Source organism: Marmota flaviventris, chromosome 7 (assembly GCF_047511675.1).
Source record: "Marmota flaviventris isolate mMarFla1 chromosome 7, mMarFla1.hap1, whole genome shotgun sequence".
Taxonomy (NCBI): Eukaryota; Metazoa; Chordata; class Mammalia; order Rodentia; family Sciuridae; genus Marmota; species Marmota flaviventris.
In genome coordinates, this window is record NC_092504.1 from 95,911,658 (window position 1) to 95,928,870 (window position 17,213).

At 34.3% G+C, this 17,213-nt stretch overlaps 1 protein-coding gene across 1 annotated transcript in view; it reads left to right on the forward strand.

Moving 5' to 3' along the window:
- Window positions 1–17,213, forward strand: part of Ppp3ca (protein phosphatase 3 catalytic subunit alpha) — a 307,578-nt gene that overhangs the window by 254,666 nt on the left and 35,699 nt on the right. Inside the window, exons 9-10 of the mRNA XM_027935381.2 lie at window positions 13,847–13,972; window positions 16,372–16,446. Of these exons, the coding sequence (XP_027791182.1) occupies window positions 13,847–13,972; window positions 16,372–16,446 (201 nt within the window). The remainder of the gene's footprint in view (window positions 1–13,846; window positions 13,973–16,371; window positions 16,447–17,213) is intronic.

Below are 17,213 nucleotides of genomic sequence, written 5' to 3' on the forward strand. Positions count from 1 at the left end.
ATAAAATATGACCTGAATCATAAATATTGGCCAGTGTTTGGTGAGAAAGAGGAAAACACAAAGTCAAAACAAGTGATTTTTTTTTTAAAGCAGCAAATACTTTGTGTATAAAATCAATTCCCAGGGTTTTCAATCTTGCTCTATAGAGGGCACCTGAAGTAGCACCAAGCAGTTTAAGAACTCAGTAGGTCGTATTACACATCCCATCAGGATCCTATAATTTATCTTAGGTGTGTAAAATATGAACACAAGTTTTTATTATTCTATGTCATTTAAACTTTGTTCTATTAAACTTAGGGAAAGGAACACCCAAAAAGTTATGTTCTTTTCAGAGACTGATTGCTAAGTTGCACGAACAAACAAGGTTTCTAGCAATTAAACAAAAATAGAATAATAAAAATTAAAATGGGATTTTATTCCGTAAGGAATGGTCTTGCCTCTTTTTGTTCTTTCTAATCGTAGGTAATATGATTTTTGTTAAGACCAAAACCACTTGTCACATATAGTGTATGTTGCTTCTTTGTATATGGTTCTGAGATAACAAGGTAGGAACTTAAAAACACGTGTGTTTTTAAACACACACACACACACACACACACACACACACACACACACACAGGTATCGGGGCACAGCTATCTTTGAGACCGTATTGTTCTTTTATTCTTTTGCCTTAGGGTAGAGCAGTCTTTTAGGAACGAGATAGAAGTGTTTCATTTTGGGAACCTTTTCATAAAACAAGAAATTCTCCCAAGAGAAAAGAATAAACTGATAGGAAAAAGAAAGACATATTCTTCAGTTAGAACATAATTTCAAAAGACTTTTGTGTAAATTTTCTGAAGCACTTTAAAGCTATTATGCTAACAGTGTGTACAGTATCTGGGAGTGGGAGTCAATTATTCACAGCTAAAGTGAAGATTATTCTTTTTGAATAAAATCAGTGTTAACTAGAATATTAAAAAGCAGTGCAATGAAATGAGGTTGTGAGATCCTCCAAAATACAATTAATATAAAAATAACACTGAAGAATCTCTGAGTTAAACATCTGATTCTTAGAGAGGGATGACCATAAAGGATTCTGGAATTATAACCCAATAGTTATGTTATGGTTTGATTTGTAAAGCTCCTGCAGATTAAGACACCAGCGACTCTCTCTAACAAAATAAAAGTATGTTTGTTCTGCCATCTTAATTAAAAAGAGTAATAGTTGTGATCAGATGTGTATTTATATATCCAGTAGTTCTGATTAGTGGTCCTTAATGGCTTATAGCTAATAAGAAATGCTTGGAAAGTGAGGACTGAGTGTTCCATCTCTTGGTGAAGCCCACGTTAATTCTGTCAGCTCTTATCCTTTGCAGTCTGCCGTAACATAATTGTTTTCTCACTGGTCTCCCTGCTTCTGTTTCCTCACTCTGACAACTGCAAGATGCCAGGGCAAAAGATGTAGGTTTCAATCACAGTTGTGCCATTAAACAAATAACTCATTTAGATTTATTGGATGTGCAGTGCTATCTCTGTAAAATGAGGGAAAATGTTCTTTTGTGACTAATACATAGAATTGCTTTGAAACAAAGTGCTATGCAATATTAAGATATTATCATCATTGAATATGTTAGGTTATTATTATGCCACATGTTAGTTCAGGGCTTCACAAAAGCTGGCAAGAAAAGGCTGCTTCTCTTCAGCTTTTTACTTATCATTTCACTATATATTATTTTACCTACCTTATGACCTCCCTCTTCACTTCGGAGTGAACCCTTTACTGTAGACAACTTGTTCTGCTCATTTCCCTCAACAACTTTTGACTTTCCATCTCTCCACACCTTGGCCCACATACTTCTCTCCATCTAAAATGCTTGACTTGCACCCTGCCCATCTAGGTAGATTAGACCCTTTCCATCTCTGTTTCCATGAAGACCCCCTTTGAATGTTTTCAATGCCAGTCATTTTTTTTTCTTATACATATCACATATATATTTTAGTTAGCTTTCCCATAAATTTCAGTTACATGCCAATCAGATGGTCAGTAGTTTGAAATATGAAGCTTTTGACTTAACATTGTACGAGGTCCATTGACATTGTGAAGCCAGACTGTATACATTGTACCTGGTAGGCAGTTGATACATGAATCTATTGGAGCATTTTTCTTCTAGGAATTAGTAGAAGACAGTGCCCAATAAGTGCCCTATCAATATTGACCTGGAGATTTTTTTTTTATCTCTCTTGAAATTATTGCCGTAATCAGTGCCAATGTCCTTTCCAAATTGGAGTTAAACATTTGCAGAGCACTTTGTACATTTGAATTGTTTTTCTTCTGTGAATCTGATCCCTAAAAGAAAAGTTATTTCCTAATTCTTTAAATATACCAGATGAAAAATGAAGTAATGAAACATAGTTTCATTTTTTTCTTCATAATTTGCCTCCTGGAAAAATGGCTTCAACCATATCCATACACCAATACAACAAACTTTCACCAAAAACTTGGTATACATCAAGCACCATGCTAGGTGTTGGGGTATAATTAAACAAGGCAGACATGGTCTTTGCCCCAGTGTGCTTTATAATCTTGCAATGTGATAGATATTAAGTAAATAATTCAACCAATCAATATTAAAGAATATTTGGAAAATGCTACAAAGAAAAGAGTAGCATTTGGAAATTAGTCTATGGGAACAGAAGAGCTTAACTGAGAAAGTGAAATTTAAGGGTACAATCACTTAGAATTCAGAAATACTGTGGCAGATGTAAACACTGCTTTAAAATTTTTAGTTTGTACAAATACTCTAATGAACCTCTGGAAAAATTCGTTTTACACCTGATTAAAAAAAAAAAGAGCAGGTCCTTTTTCTCGCTACAGAAACACCTGTGCTTCAAAGGAATCTAAGTTAGATTGCATAGGATTTCCATGTGGGTCAAGTTTTCTATAATTCATATGAGTTCTTGGGTGGGTGGGTGAGTGGGTGAGCTAATGGATATATAGAATATATTTAGATAAATGTAATCATATATACCAGAGGTTTAAAACTATTTCAGGTACTGACAGTAAAATTAAGGAAATTTATTAAATGAAACATATTTTGAGTTGAGAGGAAAATATAAATAGCAACCAAACTAATATAGCAATCAAGACCAGAGATTAAAATGACAGCCAAGGGAATGAATGAATTTAATATTAAACTACTTGGGAAGAGAGAGCTGGAAAATTGGATTTAGAAGATGGAAAAGAAGAATATCATTTACTATAATTTTAAGATGCAAAAGTCCTTTTTTTTTTTTTTCCTTTGGTATCAATGATTGAACCCAGGGGCACTTAACCACTGAGCCACAGCCACAGCTCTTTTTATTTTTTTCAATTTTGAGACAAGGTCTCACTAAGTTGCTCAGGGTCTCTCTAAGTTGCTGAGGCTAACTTTGAATCCTCCTCCTGTGATCCTCCTACCATAGCCTGCTGAGTCACTGGAATTACAGGAATTTACCACTACGCACAGCTAAGTCTACCATTTTTTAGAGGGGTACTGGAGATTGAACTCAGGAGCACTGAACCACTGAGCCACATCCCCAACCCTATTTTGTATTTTACTTAGAGACAGGGTCTCTCACTGAGGTGCTTGGTGCCTTGCTTTTGCTGAGGCTGGCTTTGAACTCAAGATCCTCCTGCCTTAGCCTCCTGAGTCGCTAAAACTATAGACATGCATCACCAGGCCTGGGAAAAATCTGTTGAGATATTTAGATTTTTTCAATTATACAACTTAGTAGAATTGCTGATTAATAAAAAGCATTTGTGTGTGTGTGTGTGTGTTACCAAAATATGACATTTTCAATAACCTCAAATATTTTCCAAGAAGATAACATTGATAAATAAAAAGAGGATTCTTATTTGGCAGAAAAATGCCATTATAATAAGTGCTATCATGAACCAAGATAAGAATCTTATTGATGATCCTGATGTGAACATCTAGGAACAGATGCACCACATTAGAAGCCAGCTTGCCTTGGTCCCCGACTTCTAGCAGGGGATCTATATGGTGTCTAATGGCGGACCTGAGAAGCTCATTCCATACTGCACCATGTGTTTTTCCACTAGGTTCTTGATATCTGGTGTCATTCTGGTGTAGGAGCCAAATTCATAACCAACTAGATCACATCCTTATCCTGGGTGCCAGAATGAGATGAGGGATTTCTGAAAGGAGAATACAACTGGGCCCAGGTATCCCCGAGTCACATCTCACCCTGAGTTGCACCTCTTACCTTACACATGTCACAAAAATCACTTTTCTACAAAGTTGAACCATATTTTACAACAAAGGTCCATTTTTACAGAGTCTGAAGCCTGTCAAGTTTGGTCGTATCATTTATCATTGACACAAACATTTTTAAAGCATGTTTTGTGTCCTTAAAACCACAGGTATAAATAGGATTGCTAGTTGTTTACACTTTGGATAAAATTGATCCAGAGGTTTTTTTTCCCATGGCTGCAGTTTTGCCAGCTCTTGATTTTTTTCCCACCATCTCTAAAACTCTTCTTAATTGGTTTTGCATGACTCTTTACCTCAGATCGCTTATTTAAATATTTTAAAAAATTGTAAACATATATTCATGGCAGTATTTTGTTATTTAATGTTTGCTGACAAATTGTAAGCCTAGTTCTTCACTTTCTGTTTTGTTTTGCTTTTGTGGGTTTTTTTTTAATCTTAAGAAAAACAATATGTAAAATACTTTTCCTCAAAAAATTCATTTTTTTGGATTTATTCAATAAACATTGTTATTCTTTAGCCCTAGGAGTATCTTACAATTATACTCACTATACAGGTAATCTCTTCTTAATAACTATTAAAACTAAGAGGATCTACCAAGAAAAAGTGTAGAATATAAGAATTTATGAGGGGCCAAGCAGAAACTATGGGCAAAATCTCAATGTTAATTCTTTTATTATGAATATAAGTTCTTAGAAAAGAAAAGAAATTGATGTAGACATTTAAGGCTGAACAGCATTTGAGATTAGGAAGTTTTGATCAGTTTTATCTGAGAAGGACAGATAACATTCATTGGAGAGGTTTTGGCAGAAAGCTTCCGTTCACTGACTTCAAATCCAGGGCCCCTCAACATGTGGAATTCGTCCGTCTGTGATTGTTACCTTTTCTTTTTCCATTGTCATTTTTGTTGTCACTGTGAATGATACAGCTGAATATATTTCTTTAGAATCTTAAGTTGGTAATGTGTCTTGTAAATGTTAGTATTTCCCTTGATTTTGATAGCATACTATGCATATGCTATTTACTTTATTACTAAGAATAGCCAATAATACCAGTAACAGCATTGTTTTAGTACTTACCATGTGCAGACGCTGCTGAAAGTGTTTTCTATGTCTAAATGTATTTACTCTCTCGACAGCCCTATGAAATACCTTATAATCTTGATTAGATAGTTGAAAAGCTAGGGCACAGAGGGATTGCACATTTTCCCCAGGGTTCACAGAAGCTGGTCACAGAGAGCACTGAGATGGAAATACAGCCTGCTGCCTCCAGAGTCAACCTATTAACCTCTGTCCTTAGCTTTGTTGTATGAAAGATCTCAGGGCAATTTTCACAGGGAAAAGCTCTTCAAATCATGGCTCTGTTGTGTTTAGGTGACTCTAACTGTTCTTCAATGTGAAAAGAAAAGCTTTTGAAATGAAAAGTCATTTATTATCACTTCAATATTATGTGAGTGCTAGGTATCCAAATATTTCCATTATTTTAAAAAAATGTAGTAAGAATACTCTTTGCATTTTTTTAAATAAATAATTCATCTCTCCCTTTAAACTGTAGCCCCTCAAGCACTTACACTTGTGCCTTTATTTATTCAGTTCCAATGCATAAGTGTCACTGCCGCAGGCCACTTTTTAAGTAGGTTGGTTTTAGGCCAGTATGCTCTTGCTTTCATTTAAATATTGAATTAATGGAAATAATGGTAAAATAGAAAACTAGCCATTAAGATTTAATGTTTAAGAATTATTCTTAGTGTATATTTCTACTGCATTAATCTACATGTAATCTATGTACCTTTGCTCTAATAAATAATAATAATAAATAACCTTCTTGGTAAAGTAACTGTGAACCTTCAACAAAGTGATAATATGAGTAAAATATTTATTTTTCACAGGGGTTTGTCTATAGAATTACTGGATTTCAGATCTCACAATTATGTGGGACCTTAATCGAAACAAAGGCCCTACCTTCAAGCTAAATGAAGCCTCCATACATTTTCACAAAGATTCACTGTCAGATGTCCTTTCGTCCCTTGATCGGGAACAACCAAGAAATGCGTCTTGAGACATTGAAATCCTTTTTTTCTGATAGATCTGATGGTCAAAAGATTCTTACAATGGATTGAAACTACTATTCTAGAAATCTAATTCACTACAAAGCATTTGTTGGGAAGAGGGACAGTACAATATAAGTAATGTTAAAGACTTGAATTAATAGACTGTCACTTTATATTTATTATATAGAAATTCTAGACCTACCAAAGTCCATTATTTCCATAGGAAACAATGTTGATAGCAAGTGTATGGACTAACACTCACTCAGTACCAGGAATATCTTAAGAGATACCAATCTAAAACCAATGTAAGCTATAGCTCAAGGCTTAATACCAACTACAAGATGGAAAGGTGGTTCTGTTATGGATCTGTGGTTTCCAGGTGCCTCTCATCAGGACACACTTACCCTTACTTTACATTTGGATATGTAAGTATCACCTGCACTGAATGACAGCAGGCCAGGGGCACAGTGCTTACTGTGACCTTGCATCTCCTCCAGAATCTTAAAGTTTCTGTCAAAGCTCTATGTTGTTAGTTTGGACTTACATTGGCCTCCTCTGAGCATTATAATAATATGGATTAGAACATAAAACTGTATGGAAGCTGAAACTGGTAAAGAACTCATCAGTAATTCTTTCTTATTAACAAAATACATGTACTGGAAGAAATTCAATTTTCTGTGAGATTTTAGTGGTAGTAGTGATTCACACTGTTTGACTTGATTTGAGCTAAATCCCAGGATCACTTTTTGGCTCCAGATTCTCTGCATCCCAGTATATATAGATGTGACCCATAAGGTGGGATTATAAAATGGCAAGCTATCAAAACAGACTGACATCTCCTCCTTAAGGAATTTGAAACTGACCTATGGCACTTCACATTTCTCAGGTGACAAGTATTTCATCTGATCATATATGTTATCATGTATATTGATCATATATTAGATTCAATCTTTGTACATGAAAAGTAGGAGATCAAGTTATTATCATTTCCATTTTACAAGTTGGGAAGATAAAGCTGAAATAAGGAGAAAATAATGTTCATGCAATTGCTATGACAGAGCCAATATTACTTGATTTCTATTCCATATCCTTGCAATTTGAAAACAAAGAGTGTGACCTCTGAGGTGGCACAGTGCCTTTGTTTTCTAAATTTCTTCATGCTCCCCTCAGACTTCTGCTCATACGGGGTTAGTTATGTGATTAGTATTCTGGTAAGATCATATTCTATGTTTCTGAAAACTTCTTTGTCTTTTTTCCTACTGTTTTTTTCTTTCTTCTTCTCCTCTCCATCTTGTCCTTGCTTTCTCTTTCCTTTCCTTGATCTGTTCTTCAACCAACACAATCGACCATCAACTATATGCCAGATCTAGTGTATAACACTGTAAAAGCATCAAAGGGATTTATGCCTCTTCATCTCTTCCCTCCTCTTCCTTGACCACTTTACTCACATTTCTGTATTTGAATAATAATCTGGTCTGTAATTTGCTAATGCTGTATTAAGAAGGGAAGCACATGTTCTTGAATGTGCATGGGATATGCTTGAACACACCAACACGTGTAAGTATAAGATCGACTCAAATTATTTCACAGAAATAGTTAGTGTATCCCCCTCCTTGGTGTAGATAAGATAACATTAACCAAATTTTATGAAGGAAGCTTATAAAAAAGCTAAAGCTGTTGTTGTAGGCACCATGAAGCTGACATATATAAGGATCAAAGGTATATAAAGGTTGAGAAGACTTTCCCACTGGATAAAGTAAGAGGAATGGGGCTAAGGCTAGATGTAATCATAAAAGTATGATATGTGGTGACACAAGTGTGCCCTTGGCACATACAAATGAGTAGAAATATAGCTACTCTGATCACAAAAACAAGCAGCAGTAAAGTTATGTGAGATGTTGAAAATGTTAATTTGCTTCATTATAGTTAATGTGGTACTTTTTATGGGTATCTTATAACAACGTGCTATAGACTTTAAATATACACAGTAAAATTTATTGTTAGAAATTCATTATCTTGCAGTTTCAAGTAAGATATATATTGTGGGTATCCACTAATAATAAATGTTTATGTTGTTTGAAATTTTGTCATGATATGGAACTTACTTAGAATTTGCCTATGACGAACTCTGTATTAGGTCCTAAACCATGTAGTGTAATTGTTAAATTCCTCATATGAAGAATATCATTATGGCCAAATTACTACAAATTGAAAAGCGGAGATCTATATTGATAAATGATATAAACACATACTTTATGGCTAATCCTATGAGGTATACAGTAAAAATGAGTTATAAGGGCAATCCTTGCTCACCAAATACAGTAACCATCATGAATTAGTAAATTGCCTTTTATCTAAGTAGATAATAACAATAATACAAGGAACCATAAAGGCTGTGTTTATATATACATAAAGTATGCCTATATATATACATAAAGTATGCCTATATATATACACACACACACACACAAAAATGGTTGTACTTTCCTTCCCCATTCACCCAAGTAGGAATATATATATCCTCATAATCTTAAATGAAAATTATACCACCAAAGGAATCATTTTGAGAAAAAGAAGATTTTTAAAAACTGTATAGCTTGTTTCCCAGAATTCACACCCCTTTCATGCAACATACCAGCATAGAATATGAGTATATGCATCCTACCTCAAGAACTGTATCTACCAAGCCCTTACACCTCATTCTAATGGTAGGACTTTGCCCAAAGAACACATTGGTGCTAGGTTTTTTTGTTTTTTTGTTTTTTGTTTTTTTTCTGCTAGGGCAACTTCAGGTAGAAGGATGGGAAGGAAAACATATCTTAGATCTATTATGCAATTGTTTTTTTACTATTTCTGGATGAATTATAATGTGATTCTGGAATGTCCCTATTTGGTTTCCTCTCATTTTTGTTTCTTTTCTGTCCCACTGTCCCATCTCTTGAAGATGAGAGTGTATGGCCAATTACAGGTTAGCAAAATGTGAAAGAAGGACTGACATTGAAGTCTTCTCTGTCTTTTGACCTCTACTGTCCCCTATCTTAAAGCAAGATTAGCAATGTTGGGAAGGTCTGTGTGTGGTGGGAGCATTCATTCTTCACCATGGTGTTATTGAAATGTGGAAACCTTGAGGTTTTTCATGTGTTCCTCTTGAAACCCACTTCAAAAGTGCTGAGCCCGTGTTTTGGTGAGCTAGTCAGTGCTTCTTAGTAGCAATATGTTAATGACTTCTTTTAACTTTGATGCTTTAGTTTGATCTTTCTTTTCTTGCCATTTATTGCTTTGTTATCAGCTTCCCTGGGTGGTAACGATTATGGAAAGATTTGATACATGTTACCAAGTTCTCATGAAATAAAAGTTTTTATGCCTCATGAAATTTTCATATTGTCAAATAAGAGCCCCCCCCCCTTTTTTTTTCCAGATTTAGTTGTGGTCTAGCAATTTAGTGCATGGCTTATTAGATAGAGCATTGGAATAAGGTATGCATTCTGTTCCTTGAACTTCACTGAATATAGAACCCCAGTGTTGTTATTCAAAACAGGGCACATGCAGTGTTCCTTCCCCCATTCACCCAAGTAGGAATGGGCTGTTTACTGATTTTAAATCTAAAGAAGCATGGCTTTGAAGACAGAGTTCTAAGGGTACCTGAATAGGTCAAGTAATTGCATAATTTTCAGATGTTAATTCAGACATGAGGAAAAGAACTACCAGTCAGGCCTCCAGATTCATGGAATTAGTATTCGTTCCATTACAACAATTTTTCTTCCAGCTGTTCTTCACACCTGCAGGTGCAACAGAAAAGTATTTGTTTCTGTGCTGCTGTCTGGTCTGCTTTAAATTACAGTTAATAGCATAAGGCCCATATGTATGTCACATTCTCTCTCCAGACCTCTGATACAAGTGTTAATAGCATGAGGTCATGTGAAATTGCCAGCAACATACAAGAGCTCCTTGTTAGTAGACTTTTGTTCTTTTTTTTTTTCTCTCTTTATTTCTCCAAGAAGGTCTCAGGAGGTGGTCTCAAGTGGTTCTCAAAGTACAACCAATTGTATTATTTGTATTGCACTGGGGATGGACATCTTTCAAGTACTTCAGAGAAAAGCACACTATTAGGGCTCCAGTTGGGTTTTGTAATCCCAATGACAGTCGGAGGCAGGTGGCAGGGGCGGAGGATGTAGGAGGTGGAACATGAAATGTTAACTGTGAATTTCGTGACTGCAGATATCTGGAACTAATTTGGTTTAATTTTTTTCATGTATTTTGGTGATTTATAGTTATACAAAAATATAAAAATTAGTGAATAACTTATTAATGTAAGGTTATTCAAAGAGTATTTTTGCATAAATAGATTATATTGCCAAGAAAAAAAAATATATTTTGGTGTATTTGAATTTTTAAGAAAAAGTTATTCTTTTTTTAAACTTAGGGAAAGTAAGAAAAAGTTCTACTAATAACATGTAAAATTACCGAGACTATTAATCTGTCATTGTGTTAATGATGAGGTTTTTCTTCTAGAAGTTTTTTAGCATCATTCAAATGGGAAAGAGATTATATAAATTCTAAAATATTATTATAAAAATAAAATATTATCCCTTATATTCATATGAGAGAACTAAGACCTAACTTAGGGACCTTAAAAGTGACTGGGTAAGTAATTAGAATCCATCTAGTAACCTGGACTCCTGGTCTTCCAGTTCAGTGCTCTTTTATAAAGAGACTAAACAGGAAAGGAGAAATAATCTGTGTTCAAAACTTGATAGACATTAAATGATTTATGTTGTTAGAGTGGGTACATATACACTAGAAAAAGCAGCAATTTTAAATTCAGGCCAAAACTGAGTTTTGCTAATTCCAGTGAATTTGGGCAAATAATGTAATCTCTGTTTTTGCTTATTTTCAAAATGCAAATGATAACCAGTTTTGAGAAATATTGTGAAGATTTGTGATCATGTTTGTAAAGGGCCAAACACAGCACTTTGTATATAGTAGATGCTCAATAAATGTAGCTACTGCTAAAATATGTTTTTTCTGTTATTGATAAGCAAAAATAAAATGTAATAACAGTATTTACTTTATCAGTAGATACTCAATTGTGTAGAGCCAATGTAGAATGAATAATCACTTTTATCTCACCAGCTACCAAACAGTACTTCTGTTTAATCTCTTAAGACAAGCCCCACCTTCATTTCTGAATTTGCACCCCATTTCACTCAAACATGGAATCTGGCAAAGCTAAAACCTCTTTAATTATAAATTCCACATTCAAAATGAAATTAGAATAACTGGTCTAACTAGAATTCATGCATTTATAATTTATGGAAAACAGCAGGAAATGGTGGAAGGGGACTGGATGTGGTGTCAGGAAAAGCGGAGTTGGAGTGTGGGTGAGATCTGCCAGGTATTGGTTACATGATCTTGAGCAAGTTTCATTTGTCCACACCACTTCCTTTATCCGTAACATGAGAGTCAGGCATCACTGCTTTTCAGATTTACCTCGAAGATTAAATGACAGTTGTACTTCAGGGCACTGTTCATAATAATATAGTCATGCCTCATTACTCACTAGAGACTGGTTCTAGGACCCTCTGTGGATACCCAAATCCACAGATGTTCAAGTGCCTTATATAAAATGGCATATATTTGCATATATCCTCCTTTATACTTTAAATCATCTATATCATTGATAATATTTAATATAATGTAAGTGCTGTGTAAAGATTCCTTATACTGAATTTTTTAGGGACTAATGACAAGAAAAATAAGTCCATACATATGCGATGTAGACACATTTTTCTTTTTTCAAATATTTTCCATACAAGTCTGGTTAAATCCATGGTTGCAGAACTCTAGATACAGAGGAATGACTATACTTCTTTTCTTTTCTTCCTGTTATATAACCACCCTAATGTTAATAAAAACAGGGGAAACTTAAATGTGAAATTACTCTTTGAAAATACAACTTAGAGCCTTGAAAGATTATTTTGAATATAAGAGGATATATATACCTGCTGTAAATGTGCAATATTCAAAAATAGTAAAGAACGTTTACATGGAAAGGTAGAACTTGGCAGACATTACAAATACTTTGCCTTTCCCATCCCCCAAATCAGAAGTATTGATATGATGATTTCAATATAATAAAATCATTGCCATGATTTTTTTTATTTTGCTTGTTTTTAATACCATATATCATTGTATTCCTAGGCCAAATGATGTATAGCATATAAATTATAGAATAAGGTAAAAGAGAATTCATTCCAGAAATATATGCAGGATTCAAGGTTCCACAAAAAAAAAAAAAAGAGGATGACTCCCTCTATATTGACGTTGACTGTAGTAGCTGAATGTGTTATTCCCAAAGTTTGTGATTCTTTGTTCCCTGGAACCATTGTCATGCACCAGGTATTTAATTCAAAGCAAAGCCCTTATTGTGCGTAAGTAGGAGCTTAGTCAATTGGAAGCTGCTGAAAACATCAACATTGTCATCAGGCTGCAGTATGATACACATAGTAACCAACTCACAGAAAACTATATATCTTTTCTATACTCCATGTAGATCCAGACCACCTGAAGGATTATGTGTACACTAAGCCACAATTACACAGAGGCATTGCCAATCTGGCCTGCATCTAGATCAGAGATGAACAGGGTGATGAAAAGTACCAAGAAATGAGCTCACATTTCTTGTTGAAGTTCAAGGAAATTTAGAATAGTTTGCTTGAAAAAAAATTGTAAGAGAAAATGAAGATTTGTCTCTACCTTCTGAGCACTGGCACTGAGTAAGGTGATATGTGGGAAACAAAGGCTATAAAGCTTGTTGTGTGGTACTTGTCTTTAAAGACAGTGGGAGAAAGAACATGTGTTCACAGGATACCTGTGATTAAAGCCAAGTGATAAATACAATATAGGGGTATAAATCAAGTGTTTCTGGAAGCAGAGTGAAACATGCAGGTTTGATTTTGTAAGTCATCCATTCTATGCCTTTTTTCAAAAGTCAAGGATAGGGTCAGCAGCATATCATTTTATGTAGGATGCAATCCAAACATTTGATTAAGTCAGAAAAGCAATCTAATTTAAACTATTTTGTACAACTATTGTGAGTTCTACAAAACAAAAAGTTTGCTTTTTTTAACAGAAATTCGATTCAAATATTTGAGGAGATTATTAAATTATTTCTAACTAACTTAGCCATGCCACCTTTATTCTTGTCATCGGGTATTAAATAAGAGTGGAATGTTCTTGGCTGCAAGAGCAGGCTGATACAATTCCCAACAGACATTTGATTAACTGTTTTATATAAATATTTGCCCAATTATGATGCTGCTTCATATTTACTATTCACATATTGTGCAGAAACACATTACAGTGGGTACAGCTTAAATCCATAAGTAGTTTAAGTACTCAGGATTGATAAAGCAATTTGGTTTGATGTTTTGGAACTTAAGTCAAATAATTGAGTTTTCGTAATCAACTAAACCATGTATAGAAGCAGAAACGTGCTGTGAATCTAACATGCTTCTTTCTGTTGTTTTTTTCTGTTGTTTTTAGCTGCAGTATTGAAGTATGAGAACAACGTTATGAATATCAGGCAATTCAACTGCTCTCCCCATCCATACTGGCTTCCAAATTTCATGGATGTTTTCACTTGGTCCCTGCCATTTGTTGGGGAAAAAGGTGTGTTGTACAATCTTGAGAGGTCCTTAACCAGATGGCATATAATGGGAAGAGAGGAGATTTGTTCTGTTTTAATAGGAAGTGTTCAGAAACAGAAATCCTTTGGTCTACCCAGTAAAATGACAAGCTGGGCCATGAGAGAAGACATTCAAAATTGTGTAACTGTGTTTATATTAACAATATATAATGAATGAGTTAACAGGAAATGAGGAATATATTAGGAGAACTCATAAGAATTCATTAGGAGAATTCATTAGAATATTAGGAGAACTCATAAAGTCTCATTAGAATAATCTAACTTAAAAATAGTAGGAATATAGCTTTAGCTGGTTTCAACATACTTTTGTGAGTAATGGTCATGGTACTGGTAGCACTTAATGGCCACCATATTTTGAAGAATAGCTCAAAAAACAATTAAAAGAGTAGTTCATTAAAAATATATTGAGCATTAGTGTGTTACAAGGTAGGAACAGGGAGACAAATTTACATTTGAAAACTTGTGTATTAACTTGACCCAATTTTTCAGAAATTGGCTTTTTCTCCTTTTTTTTCCCTCCCTTTTTCTCTCTCTCCTTTTTTCTCCTCTCTGGCTCCTGTCCTTCCTATCTCTCTTTCTTCCTTTCTTCATTCCTTCCTTCTTTTCTTTTTTGTTTTACTTTTATATATTCCTAAACCTCAGAAAAAAACCATGAACATTTAGTCATGAGGCCTCACAGTGACAGACAGATCATTCCTAATGCATCTTCTCACGTACCTCACAAGGACACAAGTGGGTTTGTAATAAAGATTAGAGTTTCCACGTGTTTCAGAAAAACAGGGTGTGCTGTGGGGAGCTTTAGAGAAGAGCTACACATCTTTCTGAAGCCCCATAATATTTGAGTATATATATATCACAAACCAAATTGTGAGTGGTCAGTGAAAAATTCTTCCCTTTAGAAACCAAAATAAGTCACAAGTACATTTTCATAATGTCCTGCCAGTGCTACATTGGATGCTTTCTTGCATTGCTCAAATTGCAGCACCTGGTAAAATTGTCTCTTGGATCCTCCGGAAATCAAAGCAGTTTGAATCCTGATAACTATTGGATGCTCTTGAACACACTTGAGTTGAATGGCTTCCATTAATTATTCAAATTTTGACCATGTATTATAAAACGACACATTAATATATTAGTAAAGCTAATTCTTTTTTTTATTATGAAACTGAACCTCTGCATTAATTTTGGCTCCACTGCGGTTTTACTTTATCTTCAAGAACATTTTTTTAAAATATCATATTACTTTTATTTTATTTTTTATTATTATTTTTATACGTGTGATGCTGAGGATCGAATCCAGGGCCTCACACTTGCAAGACGAGAGCTCTACTACTGAGCCAAAGCCCCAGCCCTCGTATTACTTTTAAAAGTAACTTTTAAAGAATTAGTGTGCAACTTTCTCTTCATATGTATGATAAAACTCAACTGTGCCCAACTGGTGGCACACACACATGTAATCCCAGTGACTAGAGAGACTGAGGCAGGAAGATTACAAATTGGAGATCAGGCTGGACAATTTAGGGAGACACTGTCTCATAAAGCAGGGTTGGGGGGATAGTCTGAGGATGTAGCTCAATGATAAAGCACCCTGGGCTCATCCCCCAGTAAAATAAATAAATAGAAAAGAAAGAAAGTAACTCAACCTAATTTCAAAAAATATTAAATGTAATACCATTTACATTAGTGTAAGAATAATACAGCACTAATTTCCTGAGTATGTGTATAATACTTTTATTTTTGTAAGCCTATTGTAATATACTTAACTAAATTTCTGATTAAACTATAACTAAGTTATTTTAAAGCCATTTTTGGAAAATTTCTAACATTCTTCTTGAAGATTTATGTTTTCAAAACAACTTCAAATGTATTAATTCATCAATCTAAAATTTTTATTAAGTACAAGGCCACATACCTGTCATTGTGCTGGGCTCTCTGGAGGAGTAAAAAAAAAATAAAAATGAAATCTGAATTTACTTAGTCCCTACTGAACAGAAGTTTGTAATCTAATCTAGATCACGCAGAATCATTTTGCAAATAAATAAAAAATTAAAAAATAACTACTTGCATCTTCAAAGATTTATATGATATTCATATTCATATACTTGACTTATCCATTTTCTGTTGACCTTCAGCTGAAATATATTAGCAGTACATTTCATAGGGATGAGATAATAACTTGATAAACATACAGTCTACATAAAATCAAAAAGTCTGTGTCTTTTATGATGTGGATTTTATATAGACTGCTTTGCAAGTGATTCTGTATACTGAGAATCTCCTGTACTAAACTTGTTGATTTACAATATCAGAGTAGTAATTAAGGTTATAACAAAATCTGGATTTTATTTTCTTTCCTGTCCAGTGACTGAGATGCTGGTAAATGTCCTCAACATCTGCTCAGATGATGAACTGGGGTCGGAAGAAGATGGATTTGATGGTAAGAGTCCTGGGTCTTTGTACTAATGCTATTTCCCAGGTAAATTACTTGGCAATTCAATGCTCACCCTAAGCATATGTTTCTGAGATTTGGGTTATGTTTAAATCTCAACATACTATTGAGATTGAAAAATATAATTTTATTTTCTATTTTCTTTAAAAAACATAAGAAACAAAAACCATGAGAGAATTGTTCCATTGCTTTGAAGATATTGTTTAAATAGTAAACTCCCTTAAAAACCATCTTTCAGCTGGCACATTTGTAATCCTAGCTTCTCAGGAGACAGGAGGCTCATGAGTTTGAGGTCAGCCTCTCACAATGTCATGAGACTGTCTCAAAGTAAAACATTAAAAAAGAAAAAGGACCTGGGATGGAGCTTATTGGTAAACCCTGGGTTTAATCCCCAGTACTGATAAGAACCATGTCTCTGTAGCTCTTATTGCTAATGAGTTTTTTTGACATCCTTAAAAAAGATATCATCCTTTATCTCTGGCAGATATTACCATCAACTGAGCGGTTTTTGAATTGTCTGTTAGTGGGGTTGTTCCTGTCAGTTATTAACATTTTAATGTTTAAGATAAAAGAAGGCATTTATCTATTAGTACTTATGTCAGCCCCAATAGTTTTTTTTATATCTGTAGTAATAAGTATGAATAAGCTATGAGAGGTTTTCTGTTATTGTGATTTATTTTTTAATTTGGTATTCAGTTATCCTGAAAGAGTGTACTTTTTCTACAAAAGACAAAGATCCGTGAGGTTAAAATGAA